This window comes from Pangasianodon hypophthalmus, chromosome 7 (assembly GCF_027358585.1).
Source record: "Pangasianodon hypophthalmus isolate fPanHyp1 chromosome 7, fPanHyp1.pri, whole genome shotgun sequence".
Lineage (NCBI taxonomy): Eukaryota > Metazoa > Chordata > Actinopteri > Siluriformes > Pangasiidae > Pangasianodon > Pangasianodon hypophthalmus.
Window position 1 is genome coordinate 17,314,656 of NC_069716.1, and position 20,819 is coordinate 17,335,474.

General features: G+C 40.3%; 1 protein-coding gene across 1 annotated transcript; it reads left to right on the plus strand.

Moving 5' to 3' along the window:
- Window positions 1–1,105: 1,105 nt before the first annotated feature.
- On the plus strand, window positions 1,106–10,439 carry efemp2a (EGF containing fibulin extracellular matrix protein 2a). Its single transcript, XM_026917332.3, has 11 exons — window positions 1,106–1,327; window positions 4,892–5,143; window positions 5,261–5,309; window positions 5,447–5,659; window positions 6,255–6,377; window positions 6,771–6,887; window positions 7,499–7,618; window positions 7,742–7,861; window positions 7,993–8,119; window positions 8,689–8,884; window positions 9,501–10,439. Exons 2-11 carry the CDS (start codon window positions 5,048–5,050, stop codon window positions 9,660–9,662), a joined length of 1,323 nt encoding a protein of 440 aa, XP_026773133.2. The 5' UTR covers window positions 1,106–1,327; window positions 4,892–5,047; the 3' UTR covers window positions 9,663–10,439.
- Window positions 10,440–20,819: the final 10,380 nt, after the last annotated feature.

Below are 20,819 nucleotides of genomic sequence, written 5' to 3' on the forward strand. Positions count from 1 at the left end.
TGTTTAAATGGTCCTAACTGCTAGCATTAAGTTTAATGAATAACACTGTCAAATTATTCTAAAATTCTACCATTAGAATAATTAGAATAATATTGACTCATACTGGATAGGAAGATTGAATTCTAAACCAAGTGGTGTGTCATTTGAACAGTTGAACCAATAAGTGTGAGATGTCGAAGCCTGGTGTGTGAGATGGGTGTCATGTGAGGCCTTTTGAGAGGGTGGACTAACAGTAGGGGGGCACAATTTGTCAAGCTTTTAGGGGGGTATACATGGTGTGTGGGTGTTCAGTGTTGTCACAGACCCCAGGCAGAGGCCAATAAATCAATATTTCTACTTTCCCAAATGGATCTGCTCTTTTAATACCAATATTATTAAATATAAAATACATGTGTCATAAAACTAACTAGGTTTTGTGTTACTACTCTAAAAGAGGAGGCTGAGTGAGTGAGAAAGCAGGCTATATGCCTATAATAGTATTAATGAAGTAAAGGTGTAATCTGTGTCGCTGTAAACTGCATGACATTTAAACATTTCTTTCTTTATATCATCAGTAAGGACCTCCAGTTTAAATATTTGGACAGAATAAAAAAAATGGATGTTTCCAAGCAGACGTGTGCAGACGTGCAAAAGTCTATTCCTCCGCCTCTTTGTCTCTCTCTCTTGCTCTCTCTCTCTCTCCTCTTGCTAATTTTTGACCACATTCCACCAGCCTCTCTCCCATGCTATAAATATCTGGAGTATGAAAGGGAGCGAGTGAGCAGTGGAGTGGAGTGAAAAAGATGGGTGAGATGAAGGTTGAATTGAGGTGGGAGGGGGAAAAATGGAGAGAAAGTCGCAAGCTGTGGGGGGTGAGTTTAAATGAAACCAGGTGCGTTACAGCCCTAATGTGCATGTGTGTGACTGTGTGAATCTATGCACTGTTGTTCTCCCGGCAAATCGGACAGATTTGGTATTTTGGAATTTGGGCCGCAGACCAGGAATTTTCATCCTGGGGGGTGAGGCGGGGGTGTCTGGGGGGCGGAGGATGGCTGTACAGGGGGCCTAGAGGGGGGGGGGTCAGAATGGGCTGTCCCTCTTTTTTTTTTTTTTTTTTTTTTTTTGTGAACACGCTCACACTCCAGCTGTCTGTCTCCACACTCCCTCACTCTCACACTGAAGAGGCAGAACAAGGCAGTAGAAGAAGACGAAGGGCCAGAGAGGAGCAACAGAGAGCAAAAGAGGCCGGAAGAGAAGAGGAGTGTAGAGGAAGAGCCAGAGACACACTCTAAAAGCGGAATCCAAGGCCACAACCAGAAGAAAGATCTCGAAAAAATAAAAGTGTCCTGTAAGTATGCATGCATTATATTTTAAATGAAATACGTATCTGAAAAGTAAGGAGAATAAAATGATGCTGTTCCATTCTGAATATATGGTTATATGATAAAGTGATATCAGTGCAGATGCAAAAATGCTGATGTGGTCATCAAAATGAAGTGAAGGCCATGAGGAGGAGAGAGCAAGCAGACAATGAGACAGGAAGAGAATGTATGAGTGTGTGTAAGAAAGAGAGGGTGAAAGCGACAGTTTTTAATCATTCCCAGGCTCTTTAAAGATCTTGGTATGTCATACTTGCTCTTCTGATTATCAGGCTTGAGTGCCTTGTGCTACTTTTGTTCAGCCACAAAAAATTAAGCAGCACAAAATATAATCACCATGCAACCTTCATGCAATGCCATTTATATATCTTCAGCTAGTCCCTAGAGATGCATCAGACAGTAGTGATTATTCCTTTAGTGTCTGTTACCCAACCATCAGCATGTTGTTAACGCATCATGCGTCACGTACGTAGTATTGCAAAACTTTCCAAACCATTTTCCAGCTACTATTTCACAACTAGTCTAAATGTCACTTCTTGTCTGATCCCCATTCAGACAAGTGGGGTGCACTGGCTTTGGCTTCTAAGAGTGGATTTAATATATGAGAGCAACTTGTGTGTGTGTGTGTGTGTGTGTGTGTGTGTCTGTTTTTTGTTTCAGTGCACTTTTAGTCTCATTGTATTAAACAGACAACTCTTGGGTTCTCTGAAGTTTTGGGCATACAAAAAAAATCCCTGAGGTACTTAGTGGTGTGAACATTTGTGCCTACAAAAACATTTTGGCCCCCTGAAGAAACACAGGTGCCATAACAAGAAGAGAAAACACACACACACAATTAAATGCCCACTTGACGTCACAGCTGAGAACAGTAGCCTACTATACTAACACAAGCTACTTCTATACTGCAAAGAGCTTCATGATCTTTATTTATATATTTTTGGTAACTACTGACATTTGCCTGCATTATTTTATATGGCTTGGTGCTGACTTGAGCATTTATTCGAAGGAAGAGAAACATGTTGTGCCCTGGGCCTCAGTGTCACTGCAGACACTGTAAATGTTTGTGCTCTGCATTTTCATTATTTATAAAAAAGCCCTTGTGCTTCACTTATAAACTAATCTAATATGCTTGTGCATTACAATGCAATATAAGCAATTTACAATATTACCTGAGAACCAAGTAACACGTCTCCTTGGCCAGAGTCATATATTTATATTAAACGTCATGGCAGACTGCACACATATTGCTAAGTGCTGAAAAGGCATAAACACACTACTGCGGTTTACACTGGTCAGTGGTGATCCAGTCAGTCATTTCACCATTTGCCCATGTCCAGCACGTCCACAGTGAGACTGTTTCGAGCAACACGACAGAATGTCTGCTTCATAGGCAGAACACAACAGAATACAGTTACTGTACATCACAGGACCGGATAAAGTGATTGTGTTTGCAAAAGGTAGAGAGATGTAGAAAGAAATCCTTTGTCTCTATACATGTGTGATCCTCAAATGTGTACCAGTGAAAGCAGGTTTTTAAGATCCGTCCAGATTGGTGCAGGTTATTGAAGAGGAACTTAGTACTTAGTCCTAGAAGCTTACTCTATATGCATAAATTTACAGTTATTTGCTGTTATGCACCAGGTACACCATTTAAATTTTAAACTAAACTAAATCAAATAAACTAATGAACTAAAATAACATTAATATCTCCTCACTGAGAACATAAGGTATGAATTATGTCTTGAAAAGGGCCATCCCAGGTATGCCTACTTGCCCTCTCCAGTGAACTTCAAGGGGCTTTCCTGAGGATGTGATACTCTGGGAAAACTCTGCCACAGTCCGGCTGACCCGAGTGGAGAGCTGTGCCCACATCCTCACCAGTGGCATTCCAGAAAACCGATGGACGCTTGGCGCGCCAGGGTAGTCTAAATTGCCCTTACCACCAAACATACTCAGACCAGTGTCCGACACGGTCCTGCCCTGCCCTTGGGTTGCTACCATGGCTGATTCTGGGCTTTCACAAACTATATGCTTGCTGTAGAGGCTGTGTGTGTGTGTATTAGAGAGAGAGCAAATGCATACCTAGCAGCAGCTGGGTGAATAAGGCTGGCAACTGGTGTATGGGAACAGCCACGCCAGTTAAAAAAAATGGAGGAATGGAACTAATGATTAAAAAAAATATATAAAGGATATTTTAAAAGAAGTCTTGTATGACTTTCCATAGGAGTTTGTGTCACAGGGTGCAAACGTGATAGCTCATAAACTGGTCCATCTACCACATACAGGTGTGCATTAGAAGGAATATTTGGCCTTTGAAACATAGTATTAACATTGGCTGTGCTTAAACAGTGTGCAAATATGTGAATTATACGGAGATCTTTTATTGTAGGCACATTGTAATCACGACTTGAGAAATAGCAGTCTGTCAGAGGGACAGAGTAAAATGTAATTCTGTCACAAATCATATTTGCTGGTTCATTCATTCTTTAATAGGATTTGTTTGAGGTTTCCTTGTGTATACTTTAAATCATGACAAACAACACGGTGTGGTTTGGGCCAAAGCAAAGCAATCTCATTTGGAGGCTGATGTAACAAAATCAGAATATGTGCTTGCGTGTGCATGGTGCCCTGTGGCTAGCTGTTTATCACTTTGAGTCAACTTGACTATACCAGTGCACAGGCCAAAGCCTTCCACACTGTGACCACAAGGTCTGACAAAGACATTCATGTTTTGGAGTCAAGACAAGCTTCTTTACACTGTGTATTTGAATGTTTGTGTGAGTGAGTGTTTTCATGTATCAGGAAGACAGTGGTTATGATCTTTTCCCATGCTATTTTCTCTCTGGCACAAACCAGCTAACTGCACTACACTACACAGTCCAGAAACAGAAATGTTTTATAAGTACTGCATTTGGCTGCTTTTCTATTTATTCTCCAGGCAAGAGACCTGAAAGACAGGACTTATTCAAGCTGACAGATTTACTTAGAAATCTCAGCCCTCTCTCCTACCAAGAACAGTAATTGAAGTTTAAAACTCTAAATGAGCTCTTTCAGGCTGTTTTTTTTCTCTCTTTTGATTCCATAACATGTTCTAGCTAAAAATGGCTGAGAGTATGAAAGGCAAGCTGTTAGACTTACAGTTTGGTCAAATGTTAATAAGTGTGGGTATGTACTGCATGTAAAAGGCACTGATGGCATGCGATTGTAATAAAGGCGTAACTAATTGTATGCAATTTCAGTTCAGCCACCAGAGGGAGCCATCAGGTTGCCACATACTGTACATGGTGACCTTGTGATGAAGGCCAATTTAGATGTAAATTATCATTTAAAGTACCTGTAAAATCTGTGGCAATAATTAAACAGTCCAATCTGTACAAAAAATTAATTGAGATACAAATTAAAATAAAATCACATAATGCAATTAAATCTGTGACAAATGAACACATCAGAAACAAATTTTGAATGTCAGAATTTTCAGACTTTAAGGTACTTATTCAGTTCTCTTGCCCTCTCTTTTTCCCTGTGTCCTGCAGATTCCGCAGTGTGATTTCAAACCTCGGGTTAAAGCCGGTGTTCTCACCCTTACCCGAGACCCTGCAGCGTGTGCCAGTGTGTGTCTGTGTTTGACACGCTAGTTGTACTTTTTCTCTGAGCTCCAAAGAGGCAGGTGAAAGTGTCTCTGTGTGAAGATGTGGTCTGTGTGTGTTTCATTTTTGTGCGTGTGCGTTTCTGTGCTCCTCCACCAAGCTATTTCACAGCCACCCACAGAAAGTGACACCTACACGGTAAGGAGGGGGGGAACTGTTTCCCACTCTTTTTCTTTTTCTCTTCTCTGTTCATTTGATAAGCATATGTCTACAAGCATTTGCATTCATGCCTCTTATTCTTTGCTGAAACTTCAGGAATGCACAGATGGCTATCACTGGGATCCACAAACTCAACACTGCAAAGGTAAAACATCTCCATGTGTCCTGATCATAGGGCATATATTATACTTTATGTCTTTATTTTAACTGTATTAACATAAAAAAGAATTCTGTTATAAAAAGTGAAGTTCCAACTCTCTGCACATGTTCCCTTTCCCCTAGACATAAATGAATGTGAAACTATCCCAGAGGCATGTAAGGGTGAGATGAAGTGCTTCAATCATTATGGTGGCTACTTGTGTCTCCCGCGCTCTGCCTCAGTAATCCCTGCCCCTGATCCACCCAACCAAATCCCTGCTGGTGTGGGCAACACCTCAAGCGAGCCCTACAACCCCTGTCCCAGCGGCTACGAGGCTCATGGAGACAGCTGCGTGGGTGAGTGTGTTTGGAAATGTGTGTGTTTGGGGAGGGGAGAGCAGTGTGGGTGTTAGTGAACAGGTGGCAGGAGTGAATGACAGTGTGAATGTGTATATTGTGAAGGCAGAATTTTTCATAATTGCACTCTGATGTTGTTTACATGTAATTGATACAAGAAATTACACATAGTGTTAGGGTCTTATACTGTATGTGTCGGAGAGTGTGTATTGTGGGTTACGGGTTCCAGGACAATTCAGCTAGTAATTCAGAAACAGGTGGTATGTAAGGAAGAGGTTGTCTGGGAGTTTTGCACGACTTGGCAGGGGGTAGTCTGCAGGAGGTAGAGGGGATTTGGAGGGCTAAGTTATTTCCCAGCTGCTATCAGCAGTCAAACCCTCATTAATTCACCCCACAGTTGTATTACTCAGCACTCAGCATAAAGTCACACAGTTAGCATTTCTTTATTCCTTCAAGCTGTTAGTCATAAATCAGTAAGCGGCCTCTCTGCTGCAGTAACAAAATACCAGTGCAGCAGCAAATATGAAAGGAATAAAGGTGAACTCAAATGTGGCTCATATAACCTACACAGTGAATTGTTTTGATACCCTCACAGATGTGGATGAGTGTGAACGGGATGAACATGACTGCCAGCCCAGTCAGGATTGCATCAATACAGAGGGCTCGTTCACTTGCCAGTGCCCGAATGGATACCGCAAAGTGGGAACAGAGTGCATCGGTAAAAAGCAGCTACACTTTTAAAGAGGCATAAACAGAATCAGCACATAGCCATTTCACTGAATGTACTTAGAATACATACTTCTGCCATAGAGGGTCATATTTCACAAGAGCACGTATTATATTAGTATTCATGTGTATACGTCCACAAAATGTGAGTAAATGTGAGCCAATGATGCTTAAGGAGTAACAAGCTGAGAAGCTCGTTTGTGATTTTCAGCCAGTGCACTTTTAAATGTTTTTCACCCTCTCTAATTTGGAGAACCAGTGTCACTGGGATATAGAGCACTGCCCTTCAACTGAGTGTGATTGTGTTGATGAAGCTGCTAATGAAGAATAAAGGTTTGAGCTGAATGTGAAGTTCACCTGAACTTTTCCCCTTCACTTTTGTCAGACATTGATGAGTGTCGGTACCGGTACTGCCAGCACCGCTGCGTTAACGTGCCCGGCTCTTTCTCCTGCCAGTGCGAGCCTGGCTTCCAGCTGGCAGGCAACAATCGCTCCTGCATTGGTGAGTGTGCCCACACACTGCCACCCCCGCGCATAGCCAACAATGCTGTGCCCTGAGTCATAGGCCATCCTCCACACACGCTCAAACTGTGCACACACAGTAATTTGGAAAACCAGGCCCACATGCTGTTGTACAATATCATCCTACACCTCAGCTCCTCTGAATGGGGGCCAAAGTCAAAACAAACTGCCACAACACCTCGAATTAGGTGAATAAGTGACACTGTGGCCACATAAGGGAACAATTACTGTGGTATTCCAAAGTACAGGGCAAATCTTACGTTAGATTTGGTGCATCGAAAAAATAAACCTGACATTCCTGTGTCCATTACCTTGTATAACCTCACACCAATCATTGTGAATTTAAATACAAACTCTATCTAATAATTTAGCATTTAAAAACATGTGGCGTGTAGACTACATGAGGCACTGGAAAAGTTATTTTTGTCGCTGATGTCAATCTTTAAAAAAAAACAAACCAAAAATCAAGGAATAAATGAAGTTCCACATTGGCACTTTCTGAATACATAATGACTGCACTTTTTCCTTGAAATGTGCTCTGTAAAGCATACTTATAATTTGTGTCTGCTGTGTCATGATTTGTGGTCTCAGACGTGGATGAGTGCAACATGGGCGCCCCCTGTAGTCAGAGGTGTTATAACACTTATGGCACTTTCCTTTGCCGCTGTGAGCAGGGTTACGAGCTGGGGCCAGATGGATTCACCTGCAAAGGTGAGACATACACAATGCAGCAAATACATAGATTTTATGTGTAACCTAAACAGCATATTACTGTCTACTTTTCATTTTGTTACTTCTTAGCCCACTTCCTACTGTCTTCTGTATTCTTTACAGACATAGATGAGTGCAGTTTCTCTAGTTACCTTTGTCAGCACCAGTGTATAAATGAGCCTGGCAAATTCTCATGTGTCTGCCCCGAAGGCTACCAGCTCCTCGGGACTCGCCTCTGCCAAGGTCAGCATCTGTCTCTCATCTTCTACTTCATTCTCTGACCTCATTCAGCCTTCCGTTATTTTCTCATTTTGACTGTTATATTCGTATTGTATTTGATTCCATTTTTGATCTGTATGTGTGTCTTAATGTAGATATAAATGAGTGTGAGACAGGAGCACACCAGTGCACTGATAGCCAGACGTGTGTGAACATTCATGGCGGTCATCAGTGCTATGACACGAACCGTTGTCAGGAGCCCTATGTTCAAGTATCAAACAAGTGAGTGAAGTGGTTTTAGCCTAGCTGGTCCATGTACTCACTTATTTCCTCCATCATTAAAATAGGAACTTTGTTCTCTTTGTGTCAGTTGTATTTACTGCAGACATAACTTTTGGTTTCTGAAGCTGCACTATGAGTTTTTCCATATCTCTGGATTGCCTTAAAGCATAAATCAATACACTCTACAGCCTTCCAAACCTGACATTGATAATAAGTGATGTAGAAGGTTTATGTTCTGAAGAAATATCTGGATGTTAATGGAGAGCACCCAAGATTTAAATATTTGTCTGATCTGTGGAGAATACAAAGGTGTAGTTTGATACTCTTAAGGCTCAAATTTCTCTACTGAACCAGCAGATGAAAAGAATAACACAATATCAATTGGTTTACTTCTGGACAAATGAAGGTGTGAAAAAGACTGTGTTGTAGCTATCACTGAATCATGTCAGCTCCACATTTCATTCATTTGTTTTAAAAAACAAAAAACAAAACTGTGCTCCTTTTAAGTCATGTATCTGCTATATCCAATATTGTTAAACCATTATTATACTGTAACCCTGTCTGTCTAGTCGCTGTGTGTGTCCTGTCTCTAAATCTGGCTGTCGAGACTTGCCCTTCTCCATTGTGCACCGTTATATGAGCATCACCTCAGAACGGTCCGTCCCCTCTGACATCTTCCAGATCCAGGCCACAAGTGTCTACCCTGGAGCCTACAACACCTTCCGTATCCGCTCTGGAGATGACAATGGAGACTTCTACATAAGAGTGAGATGCAACTTCTTCACGTTTATTGATTTAAAACCTCCGAGGTTACGGAAAGCTATCCTACCCGTTCTTGGCTTTTGAATTATTTAATTAATAGTTGAAAGAATTGATTTATACAATTATTTTGGATAATAGCCTGCAATCTGTCTATTTCTGGGATTTAAACTACTGAAGCCAAAATGTGAGCAGTTAATATTTGAGAACATGGCCCTGGGAGGAAGGGAGTGAGGAAAGGAAAGGAGGGGGAGGGGGGCACTGATGTTAGCAGTGGAGAAGTGCCAAAGTTTGAGGACAATGCAGTTCTATTTTGGTGCCAGATTTTCTGTTTATAGCTTTTAATAGCCTAAGGAGCAGGGGGACACTGCACAGTACTATTGCTTAGCCTTTTTATTTAGATTTCTGCAGCCGTAAGTGTGCACAGAAAAATGTAGAGCATGTGCCATATAGTTACATTATCTTTGTCCATGCATGTTTCCATTGTTTCAGGTATATGTAGTGGTGTTAATCTCTTGTGCAGCTTTCACAAGTACATTATGATCACTGGAATATGCATTACACTATGCTAATTTCCCAATACTGCAGACTTCTAAGCCAAATGTGTTGTTTTCTCCCTTAGCAAATCAACAATATCAGTGCCATGCTGGTGCTAGCCCGTGCTGTGACTGGACCCAAAGAGTATGTTCTGGACTTGGAGATGGTTTCGGTCAACCCCCTCATGAGCTACCAGACTAGTTCAGCTCTTCGCTTATCAGTCTATGTGGGGCCTCATACTTTCTAAATTACAGTTACATTTAGAGCAGGGAGGGGGAGAAGGGCTAGCAAATAAAAAGTGGCAGAGGTGTGAAGTACGGACGACATATCCATTGAGGATGAGGAGGGATTGAGTTGGAGATACTGGCATAATTAGCAGAACATCTCCCCAAGTTTGCTGGAAGAGCAGTGCCAAGCTATCTCGTAAGAAACCAAAACAAACTATACAACTACTACTTCACAAGTGATGCTGGTCTTCCAGACAGGTAATATAATTGCAGACACAGCCATACCACATATGGTTTTACTATATTGTGTATGAATATCAATTAAAAAGGAGCTGCACTACAATTTCAAAATCTGCTGTACAATCCATATAGCCTTTACTTTCGGCCTTTCTCATACCTCTCTTGTCATCCATGCTCATTTTCAAGATTGCCTCTTTAATTGAGAATGTGTTTTCTTTCTATTTTTTGCCTCTTAGCACAAATTCATTCCACTGATTAGATTTGCCACAGCCCTTGCTGATGGCCCATGCATCCTCCCCCTCTTTTTGTTTTTCAGATATATGTAGCAGTTTAGTGTACAAATAATATATGCAGCTCTGCAAACTTCTTTCTGGGCATTGTGTGCCATTACTATTCTTCAGTAACCACTCAGTCCTACATCTACAAGTCTATATCTTCTTCTGCCCCCAAAATGATCACTAAATAGTCACATTATTTGTGTAGTTGTCATACCATGCTGTCAATGTTGTACTTTATGTTCTGGACTTATTACTGTAATAAATATGATAATACCATAATCATTCTGGCTATAGACCCCTATGTTGAATTGATTTGTATTATGGTCTATATTTGACCCACATTCTTTTGTTTTCATGGTTCACTTACTAACTCCATGCCATTGGAGTGTTTTATTTTTCTTACTTTGTGGAATCTCTTCAACAGCAACACTGGTATAGACATAACAGTTTAAGTCACAGCAAGCAAATGAATGGTTTAGTACAGGAAACAGATGAATAGTTTAGTTTAGTAGTCAGAGTCCTTTGGTTTGCAAAAAGCAAAATCCCTGGTACTTCAGCAGACAGGGATGAAAGATTTCATTATTAGTTTCCCAATTCTTTATAAACAAAACATAACTAAATTATATTTAAATACATTGATCTACTGTGTACTTATTATTCCATTGAATAACTATGTAGGTGGAGAACCTTGCAATGTGGCAACTCTGTTAACAGCTTTAAGTCTAAGGAGGGATCCCACTTGGTTAGGAGGAACATTTACTGCTTGGCAACGGGCAGCTCAGTTAATTAAGGAGACTTAATGAGTCCAGATCACAGTAGGCTCACTGCAAACTCCTCAGAAAAAGGTTAAATCTAGGGCTCTAAACTTATCTAAAGTTATGTAAATCTTTGGTTCATTCCTTTAAAGTTTTCAGGTAGAAACCCTTTAGAAAGCTAGGACCATTACTGATCAAAAAAAGAAAAATCCTTGATGAATCCATTGGAGTTATCTACATGTATCCTGATCATTAAAGGAAGATAAAAAAAATACAATACAAAAAATAAAATTTAATTATATTTACCCAGAATCCTGAAATTTTTACCTGGTAAAAACTGGATCTTAATTCATGCATATGTGGAAAAAAAGCTTAATTTCACCACTTTAAAATGTGTGTCTTATACAGGATCCATGGATGCAGCTCAAACTTTACACAGGTGAGGATGACAGCAAGATCACCGTTTTACTTTCGTATGCACGTAGAAGACACAAGGAAAGACAGAAAATCGACTTATTCAGTCTTATCTAGTTTGTCAAGATGTCTTCAGTACCTCTCAGTCAGTGGAGTGGATTTTTTTTCAAGGATGATGAATTGAGGTTCAGATTCTGGTGAATTTAGAGCTACAGTGCATAGTTTGTTAAAAATCATTATTTAGTCAGGGGAGGAAAAATACTCTGTGATATGATGTTTTTGAGGTGCTGAGTCATTCTGACAGTCCTGCTCAGATATGTCAAATGTCATCATACCCTGACATGAGGCATGAAAAAAGTAAACAAACCAGAGAGTCAAAGAGCATGAAGCAGTTAATAAGAAGAAAAAGGATTCAGGATTGGTGGAGGTTTAGCTTAGTTCTTGCTGAAGAGGTAAGCCATTTATTTGTTCTGTAATTTAGTGGAAAACTAATGAGTGATAGTCATCTGATTTATCCTTGTTGTCTAATTCGTATCGTTACCCAACTGAGAAATTGTTGCGCTAGAAAACCAATGTTAGCTGGCTACCTTCTGAGTCCCAGCACATCCAAAACACATACACTATATGGCCAAAGGTTTGTGGTCACCTGACCATCACACCCATATTTACTTGTTGAACATCCCATTCCAGATTTAGTTTCCCTTTGCTGTTATAATAACCTCCAGTCTTCTAGGAAGGCTTTCCACTAGATTTTGGAAAGTGGCTACGGGGATTTTGCTCATTTAGCCACAAGTGCATTAATGAGGTCAGGCACTGATGTCGGGTGAGGAGGCCTGGGGTGCACAGTCAGCATTTCAGTTCATCGCAAAGGTGTTTAGTGGGGTTGAGCTCAGGGCTCTGTGCAGAACACTCAAGTTCTTCCACCCCAAATTTAATACACCATGTTTTCATGGAGCTTGCTTTGTGCACAGGGGTATTGTCATGCTAGAACAAGTTTGGGTCTCTTAGTTCCAGTGAAGGGAAATTGTAATGCTACAACATGCAAAGACATCGTATACGATTGTGTGCTTCCAACTTTGTGGCAACAGTTTGGGGAAGAACCACATATGGGTGTAATGGTCAGGTGTCCACAAACTTTAGCCGTATAGTATATTTTCCACTGTTCAAAAGATGTCCACTGAAAAGCCATAATGGATGTTTTTAGAACAACTTGTTGGATCTCTCCAGAATGTCCAACATTGACATCCATGGAATGTGTTTACTATAAGTTTACTATAAGTTTACTATAAGTTTTTAAGGCATTATTATTAATGTCTTTTTAATGTCAAATGCATATTATACTACAGTTCAAGGAGCTTTCCATTTTAAATCAAGTACAGTAACTTTCTTTACGACGGTAGACCACAGTTTCACACAATAACCATTTAATGCCACACACTCTAACCACCATAATTAAGCCACTCAACTTCATTTTCACTTTCTCTTAGGTGCAATGTCTGTCTCTCCCTCCCGTCTATTCCATGACTGCCCCTGCCCTGTAATATACATGAAGTACTATTCACTCTGGATTGTGCATAACATTTTTTAGACGTATCACTGAAGTCAAAAGATTCCACTTTGAAAACTATGATGTTTTATAAACCTATAGGCTCTCTTTCCTACTTGCAGTAAAGCTCTTCCCATCCCAAGCACTGCAAAATTCCATTCCCTACTCACAGTAATACTGAAACACATTTGCAGTGAGAGCAAAGGCTTCCTCCAGAAAAGTAAGGAAAACTGTGAATTACCTAAGAAGGTCATAGATGATGCCATGGAGAGTGTTAGAACTACTGTGAGAACGTATGTGCTGACCTCTATATAATCTACTGCTAAAACGCAGGGATTTCCTTTTGTGCTCACTTATCACTCTGCTAAGAAAACAGTGACTCAAATTATACTTAAAAACTCTTCAGGAAGATCCTGAGACTGTTGACATTTTTAAAAAGCTTCCTACAGATGGGACGAAAACACCAAAGACATGTTTGTCAGGAGTGAATTAAATGTTTAGCCTAATAGAATCTGTGGCACTCTTGTATGCAACCTTCTCGATGTTCCCGTTGCGAATATATTCATACAGCCACTAAAACCACAGGCCCTAAAGGATCGATTTTAGTCACCCATTACTGCTCATGCATTACCACAGGACTTGTTTACTGTCTCTTGTTTAAGAAATGAAAATGATATACTTTGGAGAAACTAAGATGAGCCTGGCTGATTGTTTTGTCAAGCATCTTTGTACCATCGGAATGAACAATTTCTCCTTTGCAGTGGCGAGACACTTCAACAGCAGCACTGGCCACAACACTGATCACATCTCTGTTTGCATCACTAGTTGTTGTAAGTAGTAAGAGCTCATCTATACTCCCAGAACTCCAGAACCTCATAGAATGAATAGCATGTTTTGACAGCTATTACATCATCAACCATTTTGAATATTTACTGGTTTCACCTCCTACTGCCTGAAGAGCACTTTGCTTGCACAGCTGCTGAAAGACTTTCAACTGAAATGTCCAGATTCTCTGGAAATGTTGTGTACTACCCTGAACTTTTACTAACAAGGGTCCAACAGTTTCAGCATGACAGTGCCAGGGCTTAAACTCACAACCTTCTGCTCAGTAGCCCAGACTATGTATATATATTGCTTGTGATGAATTAGAGACAGATAAACAGAGACGCTCATAAGTCAGAACAGGGCTGCCATATTGGACTGGCTTTTACGGGTTGAATTAAACCCACTATTCACTATAAATTAGAGTATATGGCCAAAAGTTTGTGGACACCTGACCATCATACCTATATGTGGGCCTACCCCAAACTATGGCCATGAAATTGGAAGCACACATTTGTATAGGATATCTTTGTATGCTGTAGCATTAAGATTTCCCTTCACTGAAGGGGCCCAAACTTGTCCCAGCATGAGAAAGCCCCTGTGCACAAATGGAGGTCCATGAAAACCTTGGTTTGTCTGGTTGGTGTGGAAGAAGTCGAGTGGCCTGCACAAAGTCCTGACCTCAACCCCACTAAACATATTTGGGATTGACTGGAATGCGCACCAGGCCTCCTCTGGAATGGGATGTTCAAAAACACATAATGGGAATGATCAACCAAAGAAGCTAAATTACATCTAAAGAATTCAGAGTTATGTCTTAACGGGATTAAATCAATAATCCAGCAACACTAGAATCTAATCGAATATTATTATATATAATATATTGGTACAGCTCTACATGCTTCAACTGGCGTGACCAGCAACAGTTGCAGGAAGGAGCAATTACAGCGTGCACCCCATGTAATGTTAGCCTGTCCATCACCATGATAAATAAAAAGTAGGCTGGGAAATCTCTAAGTGCATAAACTATCGGACCGGCTCCCATATATGAAAACACATAGGCTTTCTCCTCAGCTGTCGATGCTGATGACTCATTCTCTGCAAAGCCTTACATAATTATGGCACAGAGATTTGGCGTTAGTCTGCCACAGGGGGGCAGTATGGCACACAGAGTTTCACAATGGCCCAGAATAGAAACAAACCTGAAGTTACAGAATCTTGCTGCTCGTTTTGCAACCTAATTGACCAGTGAACCCATTGTTTTCTGTCTCATTCCAGATAGTAAATGAAGCACTGACTAGGCAATGGGTGGAAGTGTGAAGGCAGCCAATAAAGAAATGTCAATAAATGTCTGTAACTGGTGACACACAGACATATACATGCACATCTTGTGTTCATCTGGTCAGGCAAAGAAGTACATAGGTAGACACTCCTTCAGTAATATTCAAAGTCATATGAAACACACACACACACACACACGCACACACAGAGCTAAGCTAGGCTAGGCTAGGCTACACATAACCCTAACCTTAACCTCAGTAACCAAAAGGAAACCTTCTAACTCTTCTTTTTTTTTTTTTTTAGAAGTTTTTTTTTTTAAATAAAAGTTGCAGTTGTTGTGGGGACCAGCCTATCCTACCAAGATATAACCCCCCCTACACACACACACACACACTCCGTGTGGTGCTATGAGGTCAGTCAGATCAGTGCCTCTTAAAGGAGATCATGACAAATTAGGTGAAGATGATAGAGTGGGTGGCTGGGTGGGGAGGATGTGTGGTGAGAACGGGACATAGTCGTGCTGCTTCCTGTCGGATCTCCGGCAAACCACACACCCAAGTGTGAGTACAGCGGCAAGAGCGAGCCGTGCTGTACCCGCCCTGTGGGCACATGGAGAGGTGGGCAGGAGAAGCTGTGCCAGTGAGCCCCCGCATGCGGAGGAGGTTGCGAGCAGAAAATTGTGTATACACTCAGTTTAAAGGCATGCTTCAATGTGTATGGAATTTTCTGTGAAAGAGAGACAGAGAGAGAGAGATAGAAAACATATCAGGTACGATTTCCCCTTTGGTATACAAAAAACTGTGTATGATGTGTATGTGGATTGAAGGGTGAAAGCAGGACACAGTTGAACTCCATAATTGGTGAACATAATCAACACTCAACCCAAGTAAGAAATATTTAAGATTATCATGTCTCTGTATAATCCTTATACTGTATCTCCTAGTGTCTCACTGCATATGTGCACATATCCTCTCTAGTTATGAACAAAAGGGACAGAACAGATGGCACATTGGATTGTACGAAAGACATTTGTCAGCTTGCCCTTGCTAAAGTGTACCATGGAAGAAGGGAGTCAATCATTACAGATTATGGGCGCAGCAGTGTAACTGAAATTCAGTAAGGGAGATTCAGATTCAAGGAGTTACACTGCACCGTGTCCATGCAGTTCCTATACCAGATGATTTGATGATGCAATCTTTTACTTAAAAGCAATAAATTATGACCATGCCTGTTCAACTTGCAACTGTGACATACCATATACATGCACACATTTAGACATCAGATATCAACTGCTGCTATGGATGGATGGTGGAGAGAAACCTAATTCATTCAATATTAGCTATGGGAGAGGCAAGAACGAAAAAAAAAAAAAAAAAACTTTCACGTCCAGCAGGGGTTTGTCTGAACATGGTGAGCCTCCTACATGGTGAGAGGTAAGAGGGAAAAACAGTTTATCTGATTACTCACTGCCTTTAACGAAAGACTCAGCAACTCAGCTACCCACAAGCAGCTGCCAACCCCAGCTGGAACCTCAACCGTTACCCACAAACAAAAAAAAAATAGGGACTATGCTTTGCATCCTGGCCTGTGTGGTGCAAATGATGATGTATGTATGTAAGACTTCCAAATATGCTGAAAGAAGTGTTTCAACTTTCTTTATACCACACACTGACCACTGTCCGGTGGAGGGTTGATAAAAAATAAAAATGTATATATGGAGTTATTGTAATTAATTTAATGCCCATAGAGCAGTCCTTCCTTCAGCCTTAAGTAACAACTATAATAGAGAAAACATAGCTTCAGTAACAGCCTGAGTGACAGTAACCATCACTGTCAATCACTGTTATAGTATCAGTATCTTTTTCTAGTTGGTCTTGGCATTTTGCCCGCTTCCTTCAGCTAAACAAGACCTCCAAAACATCAGTAGCATTAATTACATGAAAACACAGATATGTTGATCATAAATATTTCATAAAATGTGTCCATGTTGGAGGAAAGGGAGCCAACACAATAGGATGAGCAAACAGGAAACGCTTTCCTATTTTTGGTTTATAGACCCCAGATTTACACTGTCAAATGTGTAATGCCCAGGTTAATTGAAAGAAAAAGCTAATGAAGGATCAGATAATGACTCCAAATATACACTCACCATCCACTTTAATAGGAACACCTGTATACCTGCACATTTATGCAGTTATCCAGTCAGCCAATCATGTGGCAGCAGCACAGTGCATAAAATTATGCAGATAAAGGTCATGAACTCATCAAAATGGGGAAAAAATTGGATGTTTCAGTGAGTCTGTGCCCATGATAGCCTCAGATTCCTGTTCTTGGCTGACAGGAGTGGAACCCAATGTGGTCTTCACCTGTTGTAACCCATCCAGCTCAAGGTTTGATGTTTTGTGCACGCTGAGATGCTTTTCAGGTCACCGGGGTTTTAAAGAGTGATTATATGTAGTACTATATCCTTACTGGCATCACGAACCAATCTGGCCTCTGACCTCTCTTATCAACTGCTGTTCACTAAATGTTTTTTGTTTTTTGCACCATTCTGTGTAAACGATACAGACTGTTGCATGTTAAAATCCTAGGAGATCAGCAGTTTCTGAAATACTCAAAGCCCTTCTGGCACCACCAACAACGCCACAGTTAAAGTCACAGAGATCACACTTTTTCCCCATTCTGATGTTTGATGTGAACATTCACTGAAGCGCTTGACTTGTATCTGCATGATTTTATGCACTGTGTTACTGCCACATGATTGGCTGATTGGATAGCTGCATAAATGAGCAGGTGTACAGTGGAACACCTATTAAAGTAGACGGTGAGTGTAGATACCTGATTATTCCATGACCCAATACCAAGGAAGAAACACCCGTTCAAATGGACTGTTGGATGTCACAGGGTTTGCTTCCAATAATGAATCTAATTAGCTCTGGATCTTCATTATCACTGAGCATTCAGGAGGCCAGAAAGAGACACTCCTGAAGGGGTAGAACAGGGAGAGACATGTTGGTCACCTTTAATTGAGCCATTTACTGAAGGGAATTACACTGACCTCTGACTATTGCAGGGGTGTCCTGATTATGGTGCTATCTAAATTACAATGACATTGACAAGAAGAGTCATCTACCTTGTCTGCCAGTGATTGTATTCAGATGAATCAAACAAATAAGCTAATGCTTCACATGGCACAGCTAATAGAAAGCCATGTTTTGGGTGGATGAAAAGCCTGAGAGGGATTATTTTCTCACATTTTAAGGAAAAAGCACAGTCACAAAACATGCTTTAAGAGCTCTGGCTTTTTTTTTAAAAATGTTAATAGACCGCAAACTGTGATATGGGAAAATTTGCAGTGTTCCATGCCACTTACTTCCATACTTAGCAAATATCTGCTGCCAGGCCTCCCCTAGTCTTTTTTGCTATTAAGACTTATATAACCTGATCCACACAATACAGTAGATACATATACTGTATAAGCTTACTTAATTTTCTCTTTGTGTGGTCACCATCATATGGCCACATGGTGCTACAGAAGAGTAGACAGTAAAGAGTAAGCAGAAAGGCAACTATTTGAAGCAGAAATACTCAAAAAACAGAGACAAAATGCCACACAATATAAGAACAAGGCAGCATGTAATAGATTCTAGCATCATTAAATGGACACTTTCATAGCTCTAATGCAATTCTGAAATGTACTGTAGATTCATTAGCTAAAGCAGTGGTGGATAAATGTAGAGTGTCCTCTACTCACAAATTAAAAAACATTTCTGTGTAGTGCACTAGACCAACAGACTAAGCCCCATTCTTGCTTTCCTTTCTACAAAGCAAGGCATATAAATGTCTTATATAACTGTCTGCCTCTGCTTTATAGTTGTGAAATGAAAACTGTATCCAAGGAAAATTTCTTTATGATTGTTGAGCTTAAGGATTTAAACATGACTACCATAGTTGGGATATAGATGAATACAGTGCTTACAGGAATACACAAAATGAGAAATGGTTTATAATAAAGCATGAAAATTATTTCGTTCCAGTGAGCAAGTGAGGTTATGCTAACTCATCCTGACTAGCTTTTATTCACTATTAGCCACAAGTTCAATCTTCTCCCTTAAGATAACTAAACCATTTCAAATATGTCCTGCAAATACTTAATCACACAATTCATTTGGAGATGACAGAATGTTCTGATGGTGAATCATGAGTAATGTGTCAGGGAATTTCACCATGGATGCATCTGTGTTTGAACATAAGGTGTCAAAAAAGCATTCGTTTAGCTGCCAAGCTCAAGTCTGAGTCGACTATTTTGTCACGGCACTGCTCAGCGTTCTGTTGGCATCCTCCAGCTCTGAAAACACCCACCAAGACCAGGCCAACTGAAAATAATATAGTCTCTTGCTTTCATTCGTTTGATGTGATACCTTAATTTCCTACTCCATGTCTCTCATCCCTCCATCTGCTCACTTAGCACTTCATTTTTTTTGCAGTTTAACATTGTAAACTCACTGGGTGGGGTGAATTTCTTTGCATTGGATGAGTCAGTGAGTGAGATGAATTGTCAGTTAAGTAATCGTCTCTGGTGGTCTTTCTTAGACACTGTTAATTTTCCATTTATTTTCTGGTATATAGCTGTATTTCTAAATAATTACAGTGGATTTTGCACCAGTTTCCTTAAAACCTGTAGTATGTGAAATTTTATACACCCAAACCTGATTTGCAAATGTCACTACTGTGAAATGAGCCAGGCTGCTGGCACCTGGGGGAAATGTATTTTAGTTTTCATGGAGAGGGACCCTGGGGGAAATTGAGCAAGATAAAAGCAATAATCATAAACCAGCCTAGAGCTAAAACAGGCACTAAAGTGTTTATTTCTTCCCTTACTCTCTGGTTAAATCTTTTTTGCTGCCTATAGTCTGTCTCACTCTAATAGTTAGGCAGAATTCTCAATCTTAAAGGTGAACATAAAGAAAAAACTCTATGTACATACACAGCGGCAGGACAATATCATAACCCACCCACTTTATCAACCCATTTAAGGCTTTGTAATATGATATATTTTTAAGACATATGGTGGATATCTATAGCATCTCTAAAGGAATCTTAAAAAACACAGAGACTCTGAAGGATAATGTAACATTGATATATCTGTACTTAATTGGTATAAGTTCAGTGAATTAAGAATAGCAAAAATGCAATAGTCAAGAATAAAGTCACAAATGGTAATTGATTATAGTCAAAAAAATATGTAGTATTAAATTAGATGGGAGAAAAGAGAAAGTGACAGACAGGGAGGGAGCTTCTGCTAGCAGGTCTGTTGTGATGTCATACATCTACATCACATCACCATGGCAACCTTGCATCAGCACCAACTTACTGAAGAAGAGAGAAGAGAGAGAAAAGAGAGAGTGCTGGCTGAGTGCTGGTATGTATTGCTGCAATTCAGAGGCCAGTTGTATAAAAGAAAAAAAAGATAGAAAGGTATATGAAGGCTTGATTATTAGTAAGAGCATTATTCATACTGGTCACCTATAGTATTGCATCAGCATCCCAAAATGTGACACCAAGAGTACAACATGCTTAAACATTATCCTGACATTTATCAATGAAAATGCATTGTAGAGTCATGAATGGGCATGCAATATTAAGAACAAGCCAGACTCTTAATTTATAGCCATCTTCAGTGAGTTTGTGTGGAAAGAATTAAAGCCTTAGGGAAAGAAGAGAGAGCTAGAGAAAGAGGGAGTGAGAGAATGACACCAGAATCAAAAGTCCAGCTATTCCTACTGTTCTGTGCCTCAGGTTCTAAAAATAGACTGCACATTGAAAAAAAGAAGAAGAAGG

Excerpts from the sequence above, each read along its gene's own strand:
- efemp2a (XM_026917332.3), top strand. The coding sequence starts at position 5,048 with ATGTGGTCTGTGTGTGTTTCATTTTTGTGCGTGTGCGTTTCTGTGCTC. Across the intron at positions 5,144-5,260 it reads CAGAAAGTGACACCTACACG|GAATGCACAGATGGCTATCA; the intron begins GTAAGGAGGGGG and ends CTGAAACTTCAG. Across the intron at positions 8,120-8,688 it reads TATGTTCAAGTATCAAACAA|TCGCTGTGTGTGTCCTGTCT; the intron begins GTGAGTGAAGTG and ends CTGTCTGTCTAG.